The sequence below is a fragment of the Trichosurus vulpecula genome, chromosome 4 (assembly GCF_011100635.1).
Source record: "Trichosurus vulpecula isolate mTriVul1 chromosome 4, mTriVul1.pri, whole genome shotgun sequence".
Classification (NCBI taxonomy): Eukaryota; Metazoa; Chordata; class Mammalia; order Diprotodontia; family Phalangeridae; genus Trichosurus; species Trichosurus vulpecula.
The window spans coordinates 162,937,985-162,960,438 of NC_050576.1; the positions used below are offsets into that span (position 1 = coordinate 162,937,985).

General features: G+C 43.0%; 1 protein-coding gene across 2 annotated transcripts in view; it reads left to right on the forward strand.

Annotated features, from left to right (window-relative positions):
- Positions 1–22,454, forward strand: part of KCNN3 (potassium calcium-activated channel subfamily N member 3) — a 291,621-nt gene that overhangs the window by 216,714 nt on the left and 52,453 nt on the right. The window contains exons 4-5 of one of the 2 annotated variants that reach the window (XM_036756376.1): positions 19,103–19,145; positions 19,319–19,320. The exons of the other annotated variant lie outside the window; for it this stretch is intronic. Coding sequence (XP_036612271.1) covers positions 19,103–19,145; positions 19,319–19,320 — 45 coding nt within the window. The remainder of the gene's footprint in view (positions 1–19,102; positions 19,146–19,318; positions 19,321–22,454) is intronic. 2 annotated transcript variants of the gene reach the window in all.

Genomic DNA, 22,454 nt, shown 5'->3' on the forward strand with positions numbered 1-22,454 from the left:
CTGAGTTCAAATCTGACCTCAGACACTTACTAGCTGTGTGACCTTAAGCAAGTCACTTCACCCTGTTTGCCTTGGTTTCCTCATGTGTAAAATGAGCTGGAGAAGGAAATGGTAAGCCACTCCAATATCTTTGCCAAGAAACTGCAAATGGAGTCACAGAGAGTCAAACGTGACTGGAAAAAAAACCACACACATGACAAATTTAACTGGGGCAAGTCATTTGCCCTCTCAGCCTCAGTTTCCTCATCTCTAAAATGGGGATAATCATAACACCTACCTCATGGGGTTGTTGTAAGAGCCAAATGAGATAGTGTATGTAAACAATTTTGCAAACCTATAAATATGTACGCTATGATTATGTACTTCTATTCTCTTACCTTAAAAACTGACTTTAAAACTATGATATTTCATCTCTCTACCTTCACTCCCGGGAGGGGGAATAATTGAGAATTCCCTCAAATACTCAAAATTGATCTGTGGTAAGGATGTCATGCTACCTTTACCAATTTATTCCCTATAATAGATCCTTTGCATCTGCTAAGCTAGTTTCTTCACCTTCTGTTGAATGTGCCTTTGTTCTGGATGTTTCATATCATCTCAAAGTTTTCCCTTCTTGTTTTACTCTCATCCTCCCTTCCCCTTTTTTCCCCTTCTTTCTGCCTCCTCCCTTTTCTTGCCTTCTGTAATTTTTTCTGTCCTCCTCTCTAACTCTTCCTTAGAAGTTGCTAAGACTCGGACTCCCTCCTCATCCCTCTCAGACATCCATATCCAGCTGTCCTCCAGACAGCTTTCTCTGGCCAAAAAAGCCCACCATTTGATCCTTATCATATACTGCTTTGACATGGTTATTTAAAACGTGTGTGTGTGTATTGCGTGTGTGCGTGTGTGTGTGTGTGTGTGTGTGTGTGTGTGTGTGTTGTGTCTCGTGTTGTCTCCTTACCTAGACTGTAAGCTCTTTGAGGGAAGGAACTTCTCATGGACTCTAGTTGGGAGGAACTCAGAAGCTCTCTAATCCAACTCCTGCCTGTAATTCCCTCTACAATATACCTGAAAATGGTTATCCAGCTTTTCTTTGAAGATGGTCCTGTGAGAAAGGAGCTGCCCCCTCCCAAGCCCATTTGGACAGCTCCAATTATTAAGGAGTTTTTCCTTACATCCAGGCTAAATTGGCTTCCTTGTTATTTCTACCCACTGATTCTAGTTCTGGTCTCTGAGACCAAACAGAAAAGTCTAATAATTCTTCCCAATGACAGTCATTTAAATACTTGACATGCAGCTTTTATGTGTATCCTTCCCCTGTCCCCATCCCTGTCTTCTATTCTTCAGGCTAAATAGTCCCTGTTCCCCCAATTGATCCTCACATGACATTAACTTGGAGCTCCTCGCCATCCTGGTTGCCCTCCTTTGGACATTCTCCATCTTTTGAAAAATCGGTCAATTAACTTACAATCATTTATTAATCGCCTCCTGTTTGTCAGGCTCTGTACTAGGTGCCAAGGCTATAAGTATGATAAATGAAACAATCCCTACTTAAGGAGCTTAGATTATAACAGAGAAAACAACAAGCATGTAAAGAAGTCTATAAAGAATAAATAAATACTTAGTAATATAAAGAAATTAGGAAGGGTCCTAGTAGTTAGGGGGATCAGGAAGGAAGAAAGAAAACAAGCATTAATGAAGTGCTTGCTGCACACCAGGAAAGACTTCACGTCAAAAGTGGTGCTTGGTCTGCTTCTTGAAGGAAAAGAGGCATTTTCTGAAGTGGAGTTGAGTAGAGAATGCATTCCAGGTACGTGGAACAGTGGGTGCAAAGGCATAGTGATCGGAGACGAAGTATCCTGTGTGAAAAAAAAAGAGAAAACCTGATTGGCTGAGTCACAGGATGAAGGAGGAGGAGTAATGTACAATGAGTTTGGAATTGAGGTGCAGGTAAGGTTATAAAGAGCTTTTGGGGTCAAGCTGAAGAATTTCTATGTAATTCTTTTAAAAATTTATTCTATTTTTAATTTATGGACTAAAACAAGCATTTCCATAACATAGTATAAGAATAGGAAGACAGTGAATGGAGGGTGATTTGGTCAGATGTGCACTTCAGGAAAATCACTTGACAGCAGTGTTAAGATGGCCTGAAGTGGGGAGAGACTTGAGGCTATGGAACCAGTTGGAATGCTGTTACAAGTCACCTAAGCCAAAGACAGAGTTGTAGCTAGGGGGGTGGAGAGAAGGGATCCAGTGTGAGAGATACTGTAGAGGTAGAATGGCAAGACTTGGCAAATGATTGGTTAAGTGGGGCAAAGGAAAGTGAGAAGTCTAGAATAGCACCAAAGTTGTGAACCTGGGAGACTGGAAGAACTTGATACTTGGAACAGAAGTAGGGGAGCTTGGAAGATGAATGTGTTTGGAGACTAAGGTAATGAGTTGTTTAAGATAAAGGTCTTTCTATTCCACGTGGCATTCAAAGAGTAAGGCTGCTGCATCATCTGGTCACCTCACATGAGATCCCCCCCACAAAGGATACACATGGCAAAGGCATCTCATAACCCCTGGCACTCCAAGCATGTGAAAATCCTTTCTTTCTTCATAGAATCCTCATGCAGCTCCCGTTAAGTGTGTGCTGAGCCGGCGGACACTCAACAACAACACCTTTCTCTCAAATTTTTGAATTCTTCAAATGCTGGATAGGGAGACCTCCTATTTCTGTGGGGCTAGATGCCATGGCCAATGAAGGCAGGAAGGAGAGAGATCCATGCCCAAGAATGATTCCCTCTCGGGAGTTGGGACCTTTCTTCCTTGAATGTCCCAGGGGTTAGATATTTGGTGCTCCTGGGTTGGAGCTAGTTTATCTGCCCAGTTATTGTTTGGTCATTTCAGTTGTGTCTGACTCTCTGTGACTCCATTTGGAGTTCTCTTGGCAGAGACAGTGGTGTGGTTTGCCGTTCCCTTCTCCAGTTCATTTTACAGATGGGGAAACTGTGTGACTTGCCCAGGGTCACACAGCTAGTAAGTGTCTGAGGCTGGATTTGAACTCAGAGATGAGTCTTGGTGAATCTTCTTGACTCCAGGCCTGGCAATCTATCCACTTTAAGGCCACCTAGCTGCCTTATCTGCTCAGGCAATCAGGTTGTTCCCTTCTGACTCAATCTGAGGGGTGTCCATACTTTGTAAAGGAACCACCAGGTGTGGCCATGGCTTTCCAGTTAGTTGAAAACCTTGATACCACAGTTAAACCTTATCATCCCTGAGTAAATCCTGTGACTACATCAACTGAGTTGGAAGAGAATCCCTTCTCCCTCCCTTACACCGATTAACAGCATTTGTTACAAGATTCCAGTAGAGCAAAAGGATGTAGGCAGCCTTGTGGAGTTCACTCACTGTACCCATATGTGTAAAATAAGTCTCATTTACATCCCACCTATTCTGGCCAGAGTAGGGCATCCTCCTTTCCTTTTATTGCCTGGCTTCTCTGGCCCCTAGCCTGGTTGGGGGCAAAGATGCTTGATGCTTTTTTTTTCAAAGGGAGAGATGGTGATGACAAGCATTGGGATTTGGAGAACAGCTTCTCTCACAATAATTTCATAGAATCACAGAATGGAATCTCAGCAGCCATCCAGTTCAATCCATATATGTGACCTTGGGCAAGTCACTTAACCCTGTTTGCTTCAGTTTCCCCATCTGTAAAATGAGCTGGAGAAGGAAATGGCAAACCACTCCAGTATCTTTGCCATGAAAACCCCAAATGGGGTCAAGAAGAGTCAGACATGGCTGAAAAACAACACAACAACAACAAAGAGTAAGATTAGGAGATGACAAGAGAACAATCCCCCTTAATCTTATGAGATTATCCTAGGTACCTTCCATATACTTAATGTCCACGAAACAAAGGCTTCAAATGCTCCACTCTTTATGGGATATATTCCAGCAATATTTGCTATAAATCGTTCATATAAAGTGAGTTCTATGTTCCAGTTAACTTCCAGTATAAAATGTCATATTCATTTCTTTGGAAAAACAACCTCCCAGTAAGTTTGGGAAGAAATGGTTCATAGGTAAGAGGTGGGTTCAAGATGATGGTTACTATGTTTTCACATTGGGTCTGTGCCGACTAAGAACTATAATCCTACTTTAAATCTCAGGGACCCTGGCTATCCTCTACAATCAGGCATCTGACATCATCGTTTAACTGAAACTACTGTCTTGAAAAAGACCAATGATATCTCTCTCTCCTCTCTCTCCACTCTCTCTCTCTCTCTCTCTCTCTCAATAGGGGTTAAGTGACTTGCCCAGGGTCACACAGCTAGCAAGTGTCTGAGGTCACATTTGAACTCAAGTCCTCCTGACTCCATGGCCAGTGCTCTACCCACTGCACCACCTACCTGCCCCTCAGTGATCTTTACATTGCCAAATCAAATGGCCTTTCTTTTCTCACTCCTCATCCTTCTCGATCTCTCTCGAGCCTCAGATACTGTCAGTCACTCTTTCTGGGAATTCTAAGCTTTCCTGAAGCCATTCTCTCCTGGTTCTCCTCCCATCTATCTGACCACTCCTCAGTTTCCTCTACTGGCTCTTTAGTTCACCCTTACTAATTGTAGGTGTCCCCCAAGGCACCAACCCGGGCGCTCTCTTCTTTTCCCTCTATACTATCTCATCTGGTAGTCTCATTAGCTCCCATAGATTCAATGATAATCTCTATGCAAATGATTCTTATATCTACATATCCAGCATTAGTCTCTCTCCTGAGCCACAGCCCCACAGCACCAGCTTCCTTCTGCACATCTCCAATTGGAAGTCCTATAGCTATCGTTATAAACACAGAATTTATTATGCTTTTCCCCAAACCCTCCCCTCTTCCTAACTTTCCTACTGCTGTCAAGGACACTGTCATTCTCCCAGTCACCCAGAATTGCCACCTTGGTATCATCCTCAATTTGTCATTCCTGCTTACCTTATATGCTGTTAAATCTGAAAGTTTGGTTGAAGGAGGCAAACAAGCTAGGTGATAGAAAACTCCATGTTGTTTATTATTTTCCCTTAAAGCATAGCTAAGCTAGCTTACTTGTACGTACAAGGAGTGAGAGCATAAGCTCTGGCTGTCTGAACAAAGGAAGGAGAAAACGTATATACATTACTTTTAGCAGACTCAACAGGTCTGTGTTACCTCACTTTTATGATCCCCATGTATGTTTAACCATGATACAAGAAGAGTATTTTCCTTAATGGAATAGATTTGTAAACACAATAAGATAAGAGTATTAACAAGGGTCAGTTGAAGTACATACCCGTGGAATATTAAGCGAGGTAGTCTCTCAGGATTAGGGTCTCATCCCCTAATGGTTAACAGGTTAACATGTTCTTAGGTCAGCCGGATCTGATCTTATTGGCAGAGAAAAGATATTCTCTGAGCAAACTTGAGAGAACAAAGAAGCCCAGGTCCTGGCTCTTCAAGTGGGTAATTAATTCAGGCTCTGGGTCTTATAGAAATTACAGAAATGATATAAAATGGTATAAAATGTTCCACAATGCTCAACTTGTCAAAACTTTTTATTTCTACCTTCATACCGTCTCTCATATATGTGCCCTTCTCTCTACACACTTGGCCACCACTCTACTGCAGGCTCTCCTCACTTCTTGCGTAGATTATGGTAGTAGCCTTCTAACTGGTCTCCTTCCCTCAAATCTTCCCTCACACCACCCCAATCCAGCCTTCAATCTACCACCACCCTGATTTTCTTAAAACACTGATCTGCCCATATCACCACCATACTCAACAAAGTCCAGTGGCTTCCCCTAGTCTGCATATGCCTTCTGTGTATGCATTATTATTTGTGTGTTGTCTCTCTTTGTAGACTATAAGCTCTTTGAGGGCAAGAGTTTTTTGCCTTTATTTGCATCCCCAGCACTTAGCATAATGCCAGACATGTAGTAATGTTTGGTGGACTGGATTGTTAAGACTCTGCCACCACCTAATTGCTGTTTTGCAGCTTCAGGGTAGGGCAATGTGGAACAATAGATAGATTTGGAGTCAGGAGACCTGGATTTGAACCCTAACTCTGACATTTACTGGCTGCATGACCAGCAAGGAGTCACTAGACCTTTCTGTGCCTCAGTTTCCCTATCTATAAAATGGTGATAATAATACTTGCTATATCTCACAGGTTTGTTGGGAGGCTCAAAGGAGATGATATATTTAAAATATTTGGCAGACTTTGAAATGTTCTAGAATAAAGTGCCAGCCTTGAATTTGGGAAACATGAAACTCATGTGCTACCCCTGACATATGTGACTTACATGACCATGAGTAAGACACATGGGCCCCAGTACCTCAGGTAACTCTCGAAGCCTGTAAACTACAGGTGAGTTGCTAATCTATATCAGAAGAGAGAATTTCCATACCAGGAGTTCCCTACACTGGTGAAGTCACAGGTTCATACTCCCCAAATATTCAGTTTTTATTGTTATAGGATCTTTTTCATTCCCAGCCACCTCTGCTCCTCATAGCCCTTCCCCTCATTCCTCTCAAATCACGAAAGTTCCCCCATTCCTCTGACTCTGTCTAGGTTGAAAACTTCCAGATCTTTTTTCCTCTTCTCTTCGTCTTTGGCCTTCACAGAACCTAGCCAAATTGGACCAGGAGGTAACAGTTTTGCCCCCTGGCCTAAAAAATCACTCGGGCTTATGGCCTGACATTATATTCAACAAGATTACTTCTGCCTTTATCAGTATTGTAAATTCCAATTCTGCTTGTGTCCATACCACATATTTACCCAGAGCATGGGATGCCTGTGCAATGTGGTACAGGGAGGGGGATAGGGGACGTGGGTAGAGATTCAGGGGCAGTATGGGATTGACAAAAGAACTCTAGATTTGAATTCAGAAAACCAGATTTTTAAATCCTGGTACTGATAGGTAATACCTATGTGGCCTAGGGCAAGTCTCTCTGGCCCCTGGGGATTTTTCTTATCTGTAAAATGAGGGGATTGTCCTAGATAAGGGTCCCATGAACTCTCTCTCTGTGTCTCTCTGCCTCTGTCTCTCTGTCTCGTCTCCCTCTCTCTCTCTGTCACTCATTTTGATCATTGTATTTCAATATAATTGATTTCCTTTGCAATCCTATACATTTTATTTTATGCATTTATAAACATCATTCTGAGTAAATTTCACCCGATTGCCAAAATGGTCCATGACACAAAAGTGGTCAAGAACCTCTGCCCCAGATGATGTAATGATAATCTTCAAACTCTAAATCTAATGATTATCTTCTTATGGTTTATATTCTACTTGTGCTGAATTTGTGAAGTTGTACCCTCATTCTCCGGGACAGTTAAATGGTTCAGTGGACAGAGTGCTAGGCCTGGAGTCAGGAGGACTCCTCTTCATGAGTTTAAATCTGCCTTCAGATGCTTCCTAGCTGTGTGACCTTGGGCAAGTCACTTCACCCTGTTTGCCTCAGTTTCCTCATTTGTAAAATGATTTGGAAAAGGAAATGGCAAACCGCTCCAGTATATCTACCAAGAAAACCCCACAGCTAAAATGACTGAAGAACAACAGCCCTCATTCTCTACAACATAATTACGGCTATAGGTTATATCAATATGCCTAGATAAAGAGTAGTGTGCGTGTGTGTGTGTGTGTGTGTGTGTGTGTGTGTTTGTAGATATTCATTGATAAAAGGAAGACTGACAACCGTAACAGCTGACCTATATTAAATTCTAATGATAACCTTTATAGCTTTACAATTTTACAAAGTGCTTTAGAATATCATCCCATTTTATCCTGACAAAAGACCAATGAGGTAGGTGCTGTTATTATCCCCGTTTTACAGATGAGGAAACTGAGGCACAGAGAGGCTAAGTGACTTGTCCAGGATCACATAGTGAGAATAAAACAGCTAAAAGATAAGGAAATCATTATCTTTATCATTTCTACCAATACTGCCTCTAATCATGTAAGATTTGAACTATATATATATAATATATATACACATGTACATATATAGATACACACATGTGTATACACACACACACATATATATACACATACATACATACACAGTCCTTCTTAACCTGGTAGCTTTGTATTTCTGTCTGTCTGTCCCCTCTATTGATCCAACTGCCTTTCTATCTCTTTTATTTCAGCAATTTGATTTTCCTCACTGTCTGGTTTAATTGGTGGCCTGGGGTGGAGGGGAGAGGGAACTTCACAAGATCGTATCAGCTCTTTCCTTTATGCTGGAACATTTTCTTTCCCAACCCCTTCTCTTTGTTTCTTGCACCCTCCCGCCCTCTCATCCTCCAGTTTCCAATCCTATGCAAGTGTCAGAGGTGTGCTGTAGTTTTCAGACGGCATTTGGTTGCTTAGCAACATGCTAACACTCTCCTTCTGCATTGCCTGTTTGGTGTGTCTGCCTTAGTCATCCTCAAGTCGAGTGGGCTCCCTTGTCCTTGTCGGACACTTAGGAGCAAAAAGGTCTGGGCAGACGCTCGCAACACGCATCCCACAGAGCAAAAATCTTTTTTGGGATGAGGATATCACATCTGCGAGCTTTTCCTGATATGCCTCAAGGGAGGCAAGGAACCCCTTCCCTTGCATCAGTCCTTCCCTCTGTTCTCCTGAGGAATCTCAGGGATACAGGAAAATATCAGGCTCCCCGAAGTCCGAAACCTCCAGTTACGCCATTAGAGATTCCTTCTAATTGGGGAATCACCAGGTGAAGGTCACTAAAGCCAGAACGGCTCTGTGAGGACCCTGCTGGGTGGCTTCCAGCTGAGAATGGTATTGCTTTATCTTCCTTCCCTGCAGATGTAGCTGCGTGAGAGAAGGTTTTTTGTTCACAGGTTAAAGTGCCGGTAAGATAGGACACTCAAATGCCACAGGAGACTAATACAGCCCGGAAGGTTAATGCATCAATAGAGCAGCAGGTGAGGCAGTAAGCTATTAAGGAGAGCACCCTGGGCTGGGAAGTAAAAAGCCTAGGTTCTAGTACTGGCCCTGACACTCACTAACCCCCTGTGACTCTGGGCAAGTGACTTCTCTGCTATGGACCTCGGACTCTTCACTTATAATGAGGAAGGGTTAAACCAGAACAATCTCTGAGGAAGCTTGCCCTGGGTCACATAGCTAATAAGTGTCTGAGGTAGGATTTGAATTCAGGACTTCCTGGCTCCAGGCCTGGCCCTCCTCTATACGCTGTGCCCCCTAACTTCCCAAAGAGCCCTGAGTAGAGCTCGACTCAAACTCAGCCTCTCTGACTAGATTCTACCTACCTAGCCTTAAGCACTGAATTGGTGTTGCCTCATCAAACTGAGACCTGGGAAAGACCTTAGCTTTAAAAGGCCGAGGTTTCTCACTGCATCCAGGGCCATCTCCAATTGTCCTGATCTATATCTAGCTGCTGGACCCAGATGGCTCCAGAGGGCTAGGTGAGGCTGCTAACTTTGCAAAGCCCTGCCTCACTTAAATCCAATTCACTTGCAAGTCATGGCATCCTTCCTGATGTCATGGTCCTCTTTGAGAATGAAGGATGGACAGCAATTCTGACTAGATTTAAGTGCTGAACCATGAGCTACAGTAGCCACTGCAGATCATAGTTTTGTGTTCCAAATCTGCTACTCACTCTCTGGGTAGCCAGGGAGCACAGTGGATAGAGCACCGAGTTTAGAGTCTGAAAGACCTGAGTTCAATTCCTGCCTCAGACACTTACTAGCTGTGTCACTTAATTCAGACAAGTCACTTAATTCTCTCTGCCTCAGTTTTATCATCTCTAAAATCGGGATAATAATTACATATATCTCACAGTGTTCTTATGAGGATCAAATAAGAACACATGTATACTGCTTTGCAAACCTTAAAGTGCTATACGTACAAATTTTTGCATTTATGTGACCTTGAGAAAGATAGTTTACCTCCCTGGGCTTCAGAGAGCCACTCTGGGGTAGATTCAGTAACTTTTAAGGTCTCTTCCAGCTCAAATCCTAGGACCTTTAGGAGTAAGGCATACCAGAAGATCTCCATCTCTGTGAAGCTCCTTATGTTACAGCTAGTCAGACCAGCAGTAACTAGGTTGGATTGGTCACCTCCCAAAGAGGAAGCTGGGGAAATTCCCATGATTCTAGGCCACTGGATAAAGTGGCCAGGGATATCTGGTCACCCATGTGCTTAGAAAAACATAAGGCATTCAGTTTAACCCTTCACATGGGGCTCTGCCTTCAGGAGAGGACTGCCTCCAAAGGTAAATATACTGGCAACTTCTCCTTTTAGATCCTGTTGAAAATCCTCTCATTTCTACCATTGCAGGGTTCAGTGTAGGGCAGATCCCATGAGTAATACTGTCTAGTTGATAGTGGTCCCTTGGAGGAACAAAATCTGTGAGGGGGAGGGCTCTTCAGCTCTTTCACCAATCCTTGATAGGCACTGGGTCCCCTGGGAGAGAGTGAGGAGCTGCCAAGGAAGCTCTTGAAACAATCCCATTTGGTCTCCCAGAGGGGAGGCTAGGACAGCAGCCTCCAGGTGGGGAATCTCTCCTTCATAATGCTCTTCCCACTCCAGCAAACCCCTCAATTAGAGAAACAGAAAACAGGGATCCAGGCCCCCAGAGTCATTTTTCCCACAGCAGTATCTCTTCAATCTGCTCCTCAGGGAAAAGAAGACAGGAGATGGAAAGAGAAGAAGGAGCAGAGATGGAAACCTTTTGGTCCAAGTCCTGGAGTTCTAGCATTTTCCCTTCCTTCTGTCTGTTTTCACAAGTCATGGAGTGTGCCAGTGCTATGTATTTATGAGTTCCTCCCAGAAGAAATCATTTTCTTGGGAAAAAAAGTATGGTACATTAACTTTCACCTTAGCCATCTTTTTTCCCATCAGTCAACTGTCCACTTCAAGCCAGTCTTCCTTCTCAGGCTCTACTTCAGGCTAAGAAGTGAGTGGTATGTTTGTGATAGTCCACAGCATACAACTTAATTACTTTACTTGCTTCTTAAATAAGCCCCTTCTCTTTCCTATGCTTCAACCATTTTCCTCTTCAAGAACCAAGGTCTGACTCAGTCCAACCTACTTCAGTAGGGTCTTCCCTAGAGAGACCATAGAATCATTGGACCCCAGAGGCCATCTAGTCTAACACCCTCATTTGACAAATAAAGAAGCTGAGGCCTAGGGGGGGTGAGGTCAGTTGCCCAAAGTCACACAGACATTGTCATTATCTGAGTTGAAGTGAGAGATGAGACCCCCATGAACAGAATAGTGAAGAGCCTTGAGTCTATGTACTCTGCGGAGTGTTAGAAAAAACTGGGCATATTTAGTCAAGAAAAGAGAAAATTCTAGGGAAAGATGATATATCTTCAAGTATTTAAGGGGGAGGAATTAGAGTTATTCTGATTGACCCCTGAGGCCAGAACTAGGACTAATCAATCAACAAACATTTATTAAATGCCCATGATATGTCAGGCATTGTGATAGGTACTAAGGATTTGTTCCTGTTGAGTTGTCATTTCAGTCACGTCCAACTCTTTATGAGCCCATTTGTGGTTTTCCTTGGCAAAGATACTGGGGTAGTTCGCCATTTCCTTCTCCAGCTCATTTTATAGATGAAGAACTAAGGCAAAGAGGGGTAAGTGACAGGGTCACATGGCTAGTAAGTATCTAAGGCCAGATTTGAACTCATGAAGATGCATCTTCCTGTTTCTAAGACCAGTGCTCTATTCACTGTGCAACGTAGCTGCCCAGGTACTAGGGATACAAGTGCAATAAATTAGGCAATTCTTACTCATAAGGAGCTTACATTCTAATGGATGATTGGAAGTTACAAAGGAGCTGATTCAGTCTTAATGTCAGAAAAAATCCCAATAATTAGAGCTATCCCAAGGTGGAGTGGACTGACTGACTGTAGACTCTCTCCTTGGAGATCTTCAAGAAGTGGCTAGAGTTACCCTAGTTGGGTATGCTATAGTGGACATTCTTCTGGCATATGGGTTGAACTAGATGGCTGCTGAGATTCCATTCTGTGATTCTATGAAATTATTGTGAGAGAAGCTGTTCTCCAAATCCCAATGCTTGTCATCACCATCTCTCCCTTTGAAAAAAAAAAGCATCAAGCGTCTTTGCCCCCAACCAGGCTAGGGGCCAGAGAAGCCAGGCAAGAAAAGGAAAGGAGGATGGGCAATCCATGAACATGTGGCCAAAGCTGAGACAGACATCTAAAGACAGAGATACTCCTTTCCTATCTTGGAGAATCCAAGATGGCAGGCCACTGGGTGCTTTGTTCTTTCCATACATTCTGCAGATCCTGATACAGATTAAGAACTCAGCTAGTACTTGTTAAAAAGGATCTTGAGATTTAGCCCTGGAAGAGACCTTAGACAACATTTAGTCCAGGACCAAGATAAGCTAACTTATCTTGCCCGGTGTCATATAGGGTCTTTTAACCCAGATTTACAGATGATTGATTATAAGCCCAAGCATTTCCAAACCCTAAGAAATCAAGACATCATTGGCTCCTTCTGCCCTTGAACTCTGGCTGGTTGAGAGAACAAAATTGCTTTCAACAGTGGGGTTTGTTTATAAATGAGAAAGCAGTATCATTTCTACACTTCCTCCTCTTCCTTTTTTTCTACCTCCGCCTCTTCTTCCTCCTTCTCACATTGGCTAGAACCTAGGGTATATAAATAAGATGAATAGGAGATAAGATGGGAAGACAGATTGAAATTGGATTATGGCAGCAGTGTTAAATGGATCTGGAGACAGAGCACCTGGGTTCAAATCCTGACTCTGCCACTACTACCTGAGTGAGCGACCCTTCTGGAGTCTTATCTTAAGCAACCATGTGGTGAAGCATATAGGACCTAGGACTTAGAGTCAGGACACCCAAATCAAATCCTGCCTCAGATGCTCCCTTGCTGTGTGACTCTGGGCAACTCATTTTATCTCTCTATGCGTCAGTGAAATGGGGATAATAATGCATCAACCTCATAAGGTCTTTATGAATTTCAAACGAATTAGCATATATAAAGTACTTTGCAGACCCTAAAGTACTATATAAATGCTATTAATTATTATTATTTGCAAGTGAGGGCTAGGCTAGCTAACATCGGAGATCTCTTTCAGCTCTAAATCTATGATCCTGACTTCATGACTCCAAATTCAGTGCTTCTTCTACCGCACAATGCTGCCTCCCCTTGCCTATTGATTGAGAAGAATTGCAAGAGGAGGAGAGAAAAGCTGGAGAGATTTTCAGAGATTCAAGAGAACAGAAGGAGGAGAGAGGGAAAAAGAAGAAAGGGGCACTCAATAGAATGGCACATAGAGAAAATGAAGGAAAAGGAGAATGGGAGAAAATAGAAGTTCAAAGAGATAAAAAGAAGGCCAAAAAGGAAGGCATTAAGTATAAAGGAATGCTTCAAAAAGAAAATATAAAAAAGGTAAGGAGGAGAAAAGAATAGAGAGAAGCCAAAAATGCAAAATAAAAGGGGGGAGGGGGAGGGAGGGAGAGAGAGAGAGAGAGAGAGAGAGAGAGAGAGAGAGAGAGAGAGGAATAGAGAGACAGAGATAGATGAGGGAAAAGAAAAGGAAAGTGGCGTTGAACTCCAGTGCAAGGCACTGTAGGCCTCTAGAATATTTATATAATTCTGTCTTTTCCCTGTCAGGACTTCAAAATATCTGTGCTTTTAGCAGTGTGGGCACTCCCCTCACCAGCGAAGATTGCAACTCCTGAGTATCTTAGGAGACAGCCTTCATGAATTGCTGACGCCAAAAAAAAGGGAGAAAAATATCAGCCTTTGGTAGCCAATCTTTAGGGAATGAGTCTGCCATTCTGGGTATGATAGTTTCGATGAGAATTCTAACAGCTTCCTAGAGAAGAGCATTGGTGGCAATAAAATGATGATGTGTGGGTATGTGACATTTTTAGCATCTTAAAAGCCATGTCATCTTTGTTTCTCTGATCATCTCAATCACATGATCAGCTTTTTGGAAAGAAGGAAGAGTGCCTGATTTGTTCCTGCCACGGTAGGTACTCGAATTATTGACCAAAGGTAGGTCTGAAGAACCTGACCTTTCGTTGACCCAAAGCTTTCCTCTCTATTAACAATAGACATGGCCAAGACTCACAAAGGGAAGGGGAAAAAAAGAAGAAACTATGAGGAAATGTTCCTTTTTCAACATGTTGGTTTTCTCCATGTCCAGGCATTTTATTAGAATTTCCAGATCAGGAAATATGGAAACATTAGGGGAGGGGAGAAGAAAAGGAAGCATGATGAATGGAGACACTGATTCAGAGGGTCTTGCCAGATGAGCCAGCTGTTGTTTTCTTTAGGAACTCCGAGAAGAAGTTGACAGTAACCTGTCTTGGAGGGAGGGGTGGACTGCAGTAGCCACGGCAGCTGAATGCCGTCAAAGAGAGAGAGAACAGAGACATAAAATTCTCCACTGACGTCTCATGCTTGCTCAAGACATTTAAGAAGGCCCAGAAAAGGAGAGCAAAGCACAAGCTGAGCGTACTTAATACTAAGCCATACCCCACTATGGTCCTTAGAGGGTACCTCCTTCATGCACGTCTGACCACACAGTCATCATTGCCACAGTCCATGAAGGCACTGAAGGTGACTTACAAACCTCTAACGATGGAAGTCCTAACAAAATAAACATATTCCCCCCACACACATGCACCCACACATACCTACACACACACACGCACACAAACACACAAATCCCCAATAATCATTGGAAGAAAATAATTGTTGAGTTCAAGGCAAGTTGCAACACGCTCATCTTCTCCCAAAGAGGATGGCTCAGCTTTGTTTTTCCCTTTTTGAAAAAGAATGTGACAGCCTGCGATGCTGATACTGTCAGCTCTCGGTGCTGGAAATAAAGGACTAGCTAAAGACTTGCTTTGGAAAGATCAAGGCTGTTACCTCGAATTACCTGGGAGAGAGACATATTCTTATTTCCCCCTGAATTCCAGAACCAACTTGGGAAGAACAGCAAGGGAGCCATGAGTCTGATCCGGCCCAGGGATTTTCTTTTCTGTATACATCTTCCTATGAATATTCATTTACTTATGAAGCCTCCAAAGCCGTTTACGTTCTATTTTCGGGAAGGTCTTTGTTGGGGAAACTGTATTTTTAAGAGAAGAAAGAACTTTTTAAAAAAAACTGAAGTGAATTCACCAATCAACAGAATAAGCAGCTGGGGGGACCATTCCTTCTCCGTGCCATTCTTTCCCAGATGACTTTGAATGTCAACAGCCCTCATGCTTCCCTCCTACTCCCATGATCCAAAGGATTTCTCAAATATTCCTCAATTAAGCCTTCTGCTACCTTTAAGAAGTGCAGATTCCACCCCATTCTCTGCATAAAGCTAGAATCAGGTGCCCTGGTACAGTGATTTGCACCCCTGAGGCAGAAATAAAAGACTAAGCTGAATTGAATTGAAGACCTCCCAGCCAGTCGGAGGAGGCAGGAAGGGGAACAAAAACATGGGGAGTTGAAGTCATTTTCTCCTCTTTAACAACTGTCAGGCTTTCCTAATGTGTCCTGGAGAACATCCAGTTCCCTCGGGCCTCAGAGACATTCATCTTACTAGTAGTGATTAAGCAGGTATTTAAAATCCAGGTGGTCTCCCAACTTGTAACACCTGACTTACAAATGACCCACGCAGCTGGCTAGCCACCTTCCCCTGCTCCCGACAAGAGGATGCGCTGCCTCTGATGTGAAAGAGCCATGGAGGCAAAAGTAAACGAAGGGTAGTAGTTGTGAAAAGTAGTAACAGTTTTAAGGGAACTGAGTGACTCCCAGGGGGCAAACTTCCAAGCAAAGCTGACCTGTCCCTGTGGCAACCTTCCTGCCCCCAAAATAATCCCCCTCCAAGTTGCCTGAACCTTTTCAGTTCCCTTTGTTGTATTCTCCAAAATTCACTAATAACAAATTCATTTGGAATAACTCTCAAATATTTCTGGCAGGGTCAAAGAGTTATTTCTTGATCATTTACAACTTAGTAAAAATTAATCCAACTGGACTGCTTCCTTCTAACACATCTGAAGCTGGCTGCGAGGAATGGTCATTTTTTCTGGGGGGAAATGTAGGTATGTAATTTTGGAATGGGGTTCTGTAGTGGCAAGGGTGGGGAGGATTTAAGAAAGCAGGATATTAGGATTAAGAACCCAGAGGGAAGGAAGGCAGACAGCTGTACAGGAAGATGCGGCATCCATACAGCTGTCCACAATCATTAGTGATTCCCTTCCCCCACAAGAGAATGCAAAGAGACTGAAGGTCTTGCTATTGATGGTCATGATCTATCACTGTTGAGAAATAGTTGAAAAAGCAAAGAAGAAGGCTATGTGAGTAAGAAAATGTGTAACAGTGAAATTGAGTCCATGCGCATGTTTGGGTAAGAGGGACTGGTCATAGAAATATTGTGAGGGGGTGCCTGGAATAATATCCAGTTATTTGGGAGTCCCTAGAGTAGAAGTCAGGGGGTGGCTAGATAGTACAGTGGGTAGGGTCTGGGGATTGAAGTCAGGAAGATTCATCTTTTTGAGTTAAAATATGGCACTTAGTAGCTGTATGACCTTGGGCAAGTCACTTACCCCTCAGGAGAAGGAAATGGCAAACAACTCCAGTATCTTTGCCAAAAAAAAAAAAAAAAACAAACCTGAAATGGGGGGGTGGCCCAGCTAGGTGGCACTGTGAATAGAGCACTGGCCCTGGAGTCAGGAGGACCTGAGTTCAAATCCAGCCTCAGACATTTGACTCTTACTAGCTGTGTGACCCTGCAAGTTTAACCCCCATTTGCCTTGCAAAACAACAACAAATGGGATCACAAAGAGTAAAACATAACTGAAATGACTGAACAGCAACAAGAGGAGAAGTCAAGAAGCATTTTATGAAGTACCTGCTATGTGCCTGGCAATATGCTCGGTGCTAGAGATACAAAGAAAGGTCAAAAAAGAAGTCCCTGCTCTTAAGGAGCTCAGTCTAATGGGGGAGACAATAAAAAGCCATAGGCAAACAGGATATAGACAAGAAGTACTTAGAAGGTTTGTACTTGGGTTTGGGGGAGCATAGGAAGATCAGCAATGGGGGGCAGCGGGCAGAGGGTGGCACCTTCTGATAGTAATTTGAGCCCTGAGGCCATGTGTCAGCTGGACTCTAAAGTCTAGTTCCCTTCCACAGAACGATATCATCAGTCTGTAGTCTGTGATGACAAATCCCTTCTCTGATGTGGATATCTGATTGACATAATTCCAAACTCCCAGTAAACTCTAGACAGGAGAAGGAAAATAAGCTTGGGGTTGGGGGGGGTGGTGGAAGGAAGAGGGAGAAACAATGGATCCGGAGTCTGGATATGAATGTAATTTGTGGCAAATGGAAAGTACTTGTGGGTATATGTGACAGGGTCTACATAGCCTCCTGTCACTCTCCTATCTGGACACTGGTGCCTTAAGAGAAAGTATGAGAACTTGGAAGAGGGTCACAAAAAGTAAAACAATGGGTGCCTAAAACTGATTATTTAAATGTGACATCAGGGCCTTCTGTAGGAAGCATTCATTGGCATTCATATTCAGAGCCATAATCAGGATGGGGCATTGCCCCCAGAAAGTGATGTTTAGGGATGTGAGCTTCCTCCCCTGAGGATGTATTTCATCCCTGTTCCTGGACCTTTCAGTCCTCATTCAGCCCATGCAGTTATGGAGGTTGGGGGTGGGGAAGGTGGACTCTGGGAAAGCTCAAAGGATCAGTGTTGTAGGCCAGCAGATGTCAGAGGAGAATACCAGCAACCTTCTCTCCCTCTAAGACTTGACCCATGGTTGAACTTTCCTCCAACTCTCATAGGGCCATAAGCTGAGCTGTCTAGGGTTATGCCTACCCCCTTCTCCTACTGAATTTGCCCTGGGTAATGGTATTCCTATCTATGGCAGTGTTTATGCCAGGAGTGGGGAACCTACAGGCCTCAAGGCCACATGTGGCCCTCTAGGTCCTCAAGTGCGGCCCTTTGACAAAGGGCCGCACTTGAGGACCTAGAGGGCCACATGTGGCCTTGAGGGCTGCAGGTTCCCCACCCCGGTTTCCATATTGCCACTGCTTTCTTTTATAGCCAACCCCTGGGTCCATTGCTGCATTTTTCTGTCTCTCATCCCACCCCCTTTCCCTCTTTCTATTTTTCCCCCTACAGAGATGATGAGGAGCTCAGAAATGTGTCATTCACAAATATAGCATCTGATCAGTCTCTTTCATCATTGCTCCCCAAAACTGATATCACTGTGTGGGAAGGTACTAGGAAACAGATATTACAAACAGCGTTGAATCAACAGGGCTTGATTCAAAGGTGGAACTTGCTAGCCTCCTACATTTGCCCTGGTAGCTTCTTTCCACGTTCTTCCAAACAGAGGCTTACACACAAATTGTTAGCGTTCCAACTCCCAGACACTCCCTTAATCTCTATCATAACTAAAGTCTTTCTTTCTCACACAGACTCCACTCAGTCATGCTCTGTTCTGCCTTTACTGAATCACTATGTCTACTGTGCATCCCCCAGCCCTATCTGATCACCAGCAGGAAGGGAATGTCTTGATGCTGCTTAATATGCCGATGAAATTGTGGGCAGCTGGAGCCTGGCAGAGCCTCTGCCTTTCAATGTGGGCATTCCCTACACCTTACAAAAGGAAAGGAAATTCCTTTCACTCTCCCTCATCTCGCTTCCTTTTTCTTCCTTCTAGGCTCCATGAATCCCTGCTTAAAAACTCAGGCTAGTACTATGAATACTATAGTTCATTTACATTATGACTTAAATAGTCTTTTGTGAGCTGGACTGGGTGTAGAACCACCATTTGTGACATTGTTCCTATGGGAAAAGGCATACCAAGTTCCAAACCATTGACTTACAGATGAACTTTTGAAAGATGACCCAATTATAAGTAGGATCTGGCCAGAAAGTGTGCTTAGGAGCTGATTTATGCTGGTAACTAACCCCAGATTGTATACATCCTCCCCAGAATTTCAGACTCTAGTCTTCCAGCCCCGTCTCAATTTCCATCTTTGGCAGCTAACCAACTTTGACAGTTATGGGGCAATGTAGCATACAGAGAACGGTGGAGAAAAGCTGCTGTTTCTCTGCTCAACAGTCTTCCATCTCCTGCTCTCCCTTCTGGCAGCCCATTGCAATCAGTGACCCAATCAACAAATATATGTTAAGTGCCTATTTGGGAAGGAGAAGGCAGAAATAGAACAAGAAAGCCAGCAATGAGCATTTATCAAATGCTAGGTACTGCGTTAGGTATTGAAAATATAAAGACCAAAGGAAACAATCCCTGCCCTCCATAAGAATGTGTTCAGTCAAGTGGTCAACAAGCATTTATTAAGCACGTACTGTATGCCAGGAACTATGCAAGAAAGATAAAAACCCAGGCCCTGCCCTCAAAGTGCTTATATCCCAATGGTAGAGACAACATGCAGAAAAAAATTGTAAAATCAATGTATATTATGTATATAGATATATACATGCACATATATGTATGTATATACATATGTATGTATGTATGTCTGTATGTCTTATAACTCAAAAGTAATCCCAAAGAGAACGCCCTGGCAGTGGTGAGTAGGAGTACCAAGAAAAGCCTCTTGCAGAAGGGGTGATCCATTCAATTCAATAAACATTTATTAAGCACCTACTATGTGCCAGGCACTATGCTAAGTGCTAGGGATACAAATAAGAAAAAGAAAGACTGACTCTGCCGGTCTCAAGGAGTTACAATCAAATGGAGGAAGACAACACACAAAAGGAAGCTGGAAGCGGGGGTGGGGCAGGAGAAGAGAAGAGAGCAGTTGAAAGTCACCAGGGTACTTGGCACGGGACATGTTGTTCCAGGGAGTTCAGATCAAGCAGTGGACCAAAGTTCACTTTTAGTGAGCCGCAAAGTCCATGCCCGGCTCTCTGTAAAGGAAAGCTTTGCATGGAGTTTAGTGCTCACCTACAGCCCTCCAATCAGAGGCGAGTTGATTGGTAGAGTTGGAGGGTGTTGAGTATCCAAGGTTGAGTTAAAAAGCATGGATGATCAAGGAAACATGTATACCACAGGAGTGCATAGACTATGGGTTCAGTGTTCTGGTATACCCTGGAAGAGCCTTCCCCTTGGCCCTTCCCCTGGAAAGGGGACTGGTTGTGTAAGAACAAATAGTGACTTACACAAGCAAAACTAATGCAGCCAAAACTAGAAGGAAAACAGGAAACTAGGGAAGAGATTTTACAGCAAGGTTCTCTGATAAATGCTTTGTTTCTCAAATATATAGGGAACTGAGCCAAATTTATAAAAATAAGAGTCATTCCCCAGTCGATACATAGTCGAAGCATATGAACAGGCAGTTTTCAGAAAAAGAAATCAAAGCTATTAATAGTCACAAGAAAAAAAATGCCCTAAATCACTACTGATTAGAGAAATACAAATTAAAACAACTCTGAGATGCCATCTCATACTTATCAGATTGGCTAACATGACATAAAAAGAAAATTATAAATGCTGAGAGGGGGTGAAAAAATTGGGATACTAAGGCACTGTTGGTGGAGTTGTGAACTAGTCTAACCATTTTGGAGAACAATTTGGAACTTTACCCAAAGGGCTGTAAAACTGTACATACCCTTTGACCTAGCAATATCACCACTAGGTCTATATCCCAGAGAGATGAAAAAGGACCTATACATCCAAAATATTTACGGCAGTTCTTTTTGTGGTGGCAAAGAATTGGAAATTGAAGAGATGTCCATCAATTAGGAAATGACTGAGCAAGTTGTGATATATGATTGTGACAAAATGCTATTGTGCTACAAGAACTGATGAGCAGAATTTCAGAAAAACCTGGAAAGACATATATGAACTCATGCAAAGTGAAGTGAGTAGAACCAGGAGAACAGTGTACAGAGTAACAGCAATCTTGTAAGGATGATCAACCATGAAAAACTTGGCTACTCTGATCAAGACAATGACCTGAAACAATTCTGAAGTACTCAGGATGAAAGACGCTATCCACCTCCAGAGAGAACTGGCGAACTATGAATGCAGATAGAAGCATACTTTTTTACTTTCTTTATTTTTATGACTTTGTGCTTTATTTCAGAACAAGGCTAATAGGGAAATAATGTTTTATGTGACTTCACATGTATAATCAATATCGAATTATCTGCCTTCTCGAAGAGGGGGGAGGGGGATGAAAAAGGAAGAGAATTTGGAGCACAAATTTTTTTTTAAATGAGTGTTAAAAATCTTTACATGTAATTGGGAAATATTTGACAAAATTTAAAAAAAATTTAAAGGACAAATAGGGTGTACATTCCTTGCAAGGGCCAATGGGAATGCTTCCCTAGAGTATGCTGGCTCATTCTCTTTATATACCTATGGCATACACATATAAGTAAGTAAAGTAATTGGAGTGAGGCACTAATAAATCAGTCAAGCATTTTATGAAATGTCCACTACGTGCCAGGCACTATGCCATGTACTGATGACTATTGTTATTGTTGGTGTTCAGTAGTTTTCAGTCATGTCTGACTCTTTACAACTTCATTTGGTGTTTTCTTGGCAAATATACTGGGATGGTTTGCCACTTCCTTCTCCAGCTCATTTTACAGATGAGGAAACTGAGGCAAACAGGGTTAAGTGACTTGCCCAGTTAGTAAGTATCTGAGATCACATTTGAACTCAAGAAGATCAGTCTTCCTGACTCCAGGCTAGGTGCTCTGTGCACTAAGGTGCCCCCTAGCTACCCAGGTACTCAGGCCGTACCTACTCCGAAGAAGCTTACATTCTCTCAGACAACAGAATGTGTTTTGTAACTAACATCTAGTGAGAACAAGAAAATCTTCATGTAGAGGTTGTACTTTGGATTAGCTTTGGAGGAAGCTAAGAATTCTAAGAGATGAAGGTGCGGGGGGAATTCCTTCCCAGGCATTAAGGGATAACCTTACCAAAGCATGGAGACAGGAGATAGAATGTTGTGTGTGGGGAAGAGCAGAGAGGTCAGTTTGGCTAGGGAGCAGACTATGAGGAGAGGAGGTAAGTCTAAAAAGTTAGGCTGGAGCCAGATTGTGGAGGGTTTTAAATGAGAAACACAGGAATTTCTATTTTATCCTAGAGGCAATGAGGATCCAATGCATAGAGATGAACTGTGAACCCAAAGAAGATGAGGTGATCATCCCGAGAATGGATATAATCTAGAGAGGGACTAGGCCCGGGACTGAACTTTGGAGGACTGCTAGAGTTAGGGGACCAGAAATATGTGATGATCCAGCAAAGGAGACTGAGAGGAGCAGCTGAACAGGTAGGACAGAGCAGTGTCACAAAAATCCAGAGAGGAAAGAAATGTCCAGGAGTGGGGTGGCCAGTGGTGTCAAAGAAAATTAACAAGCATTTTTAAGTGCTTACTAGGCACAGTCAGGAAGGATGATGATTAAGAAAAGTTCATTGGACTTAGCAATTGTTGCTC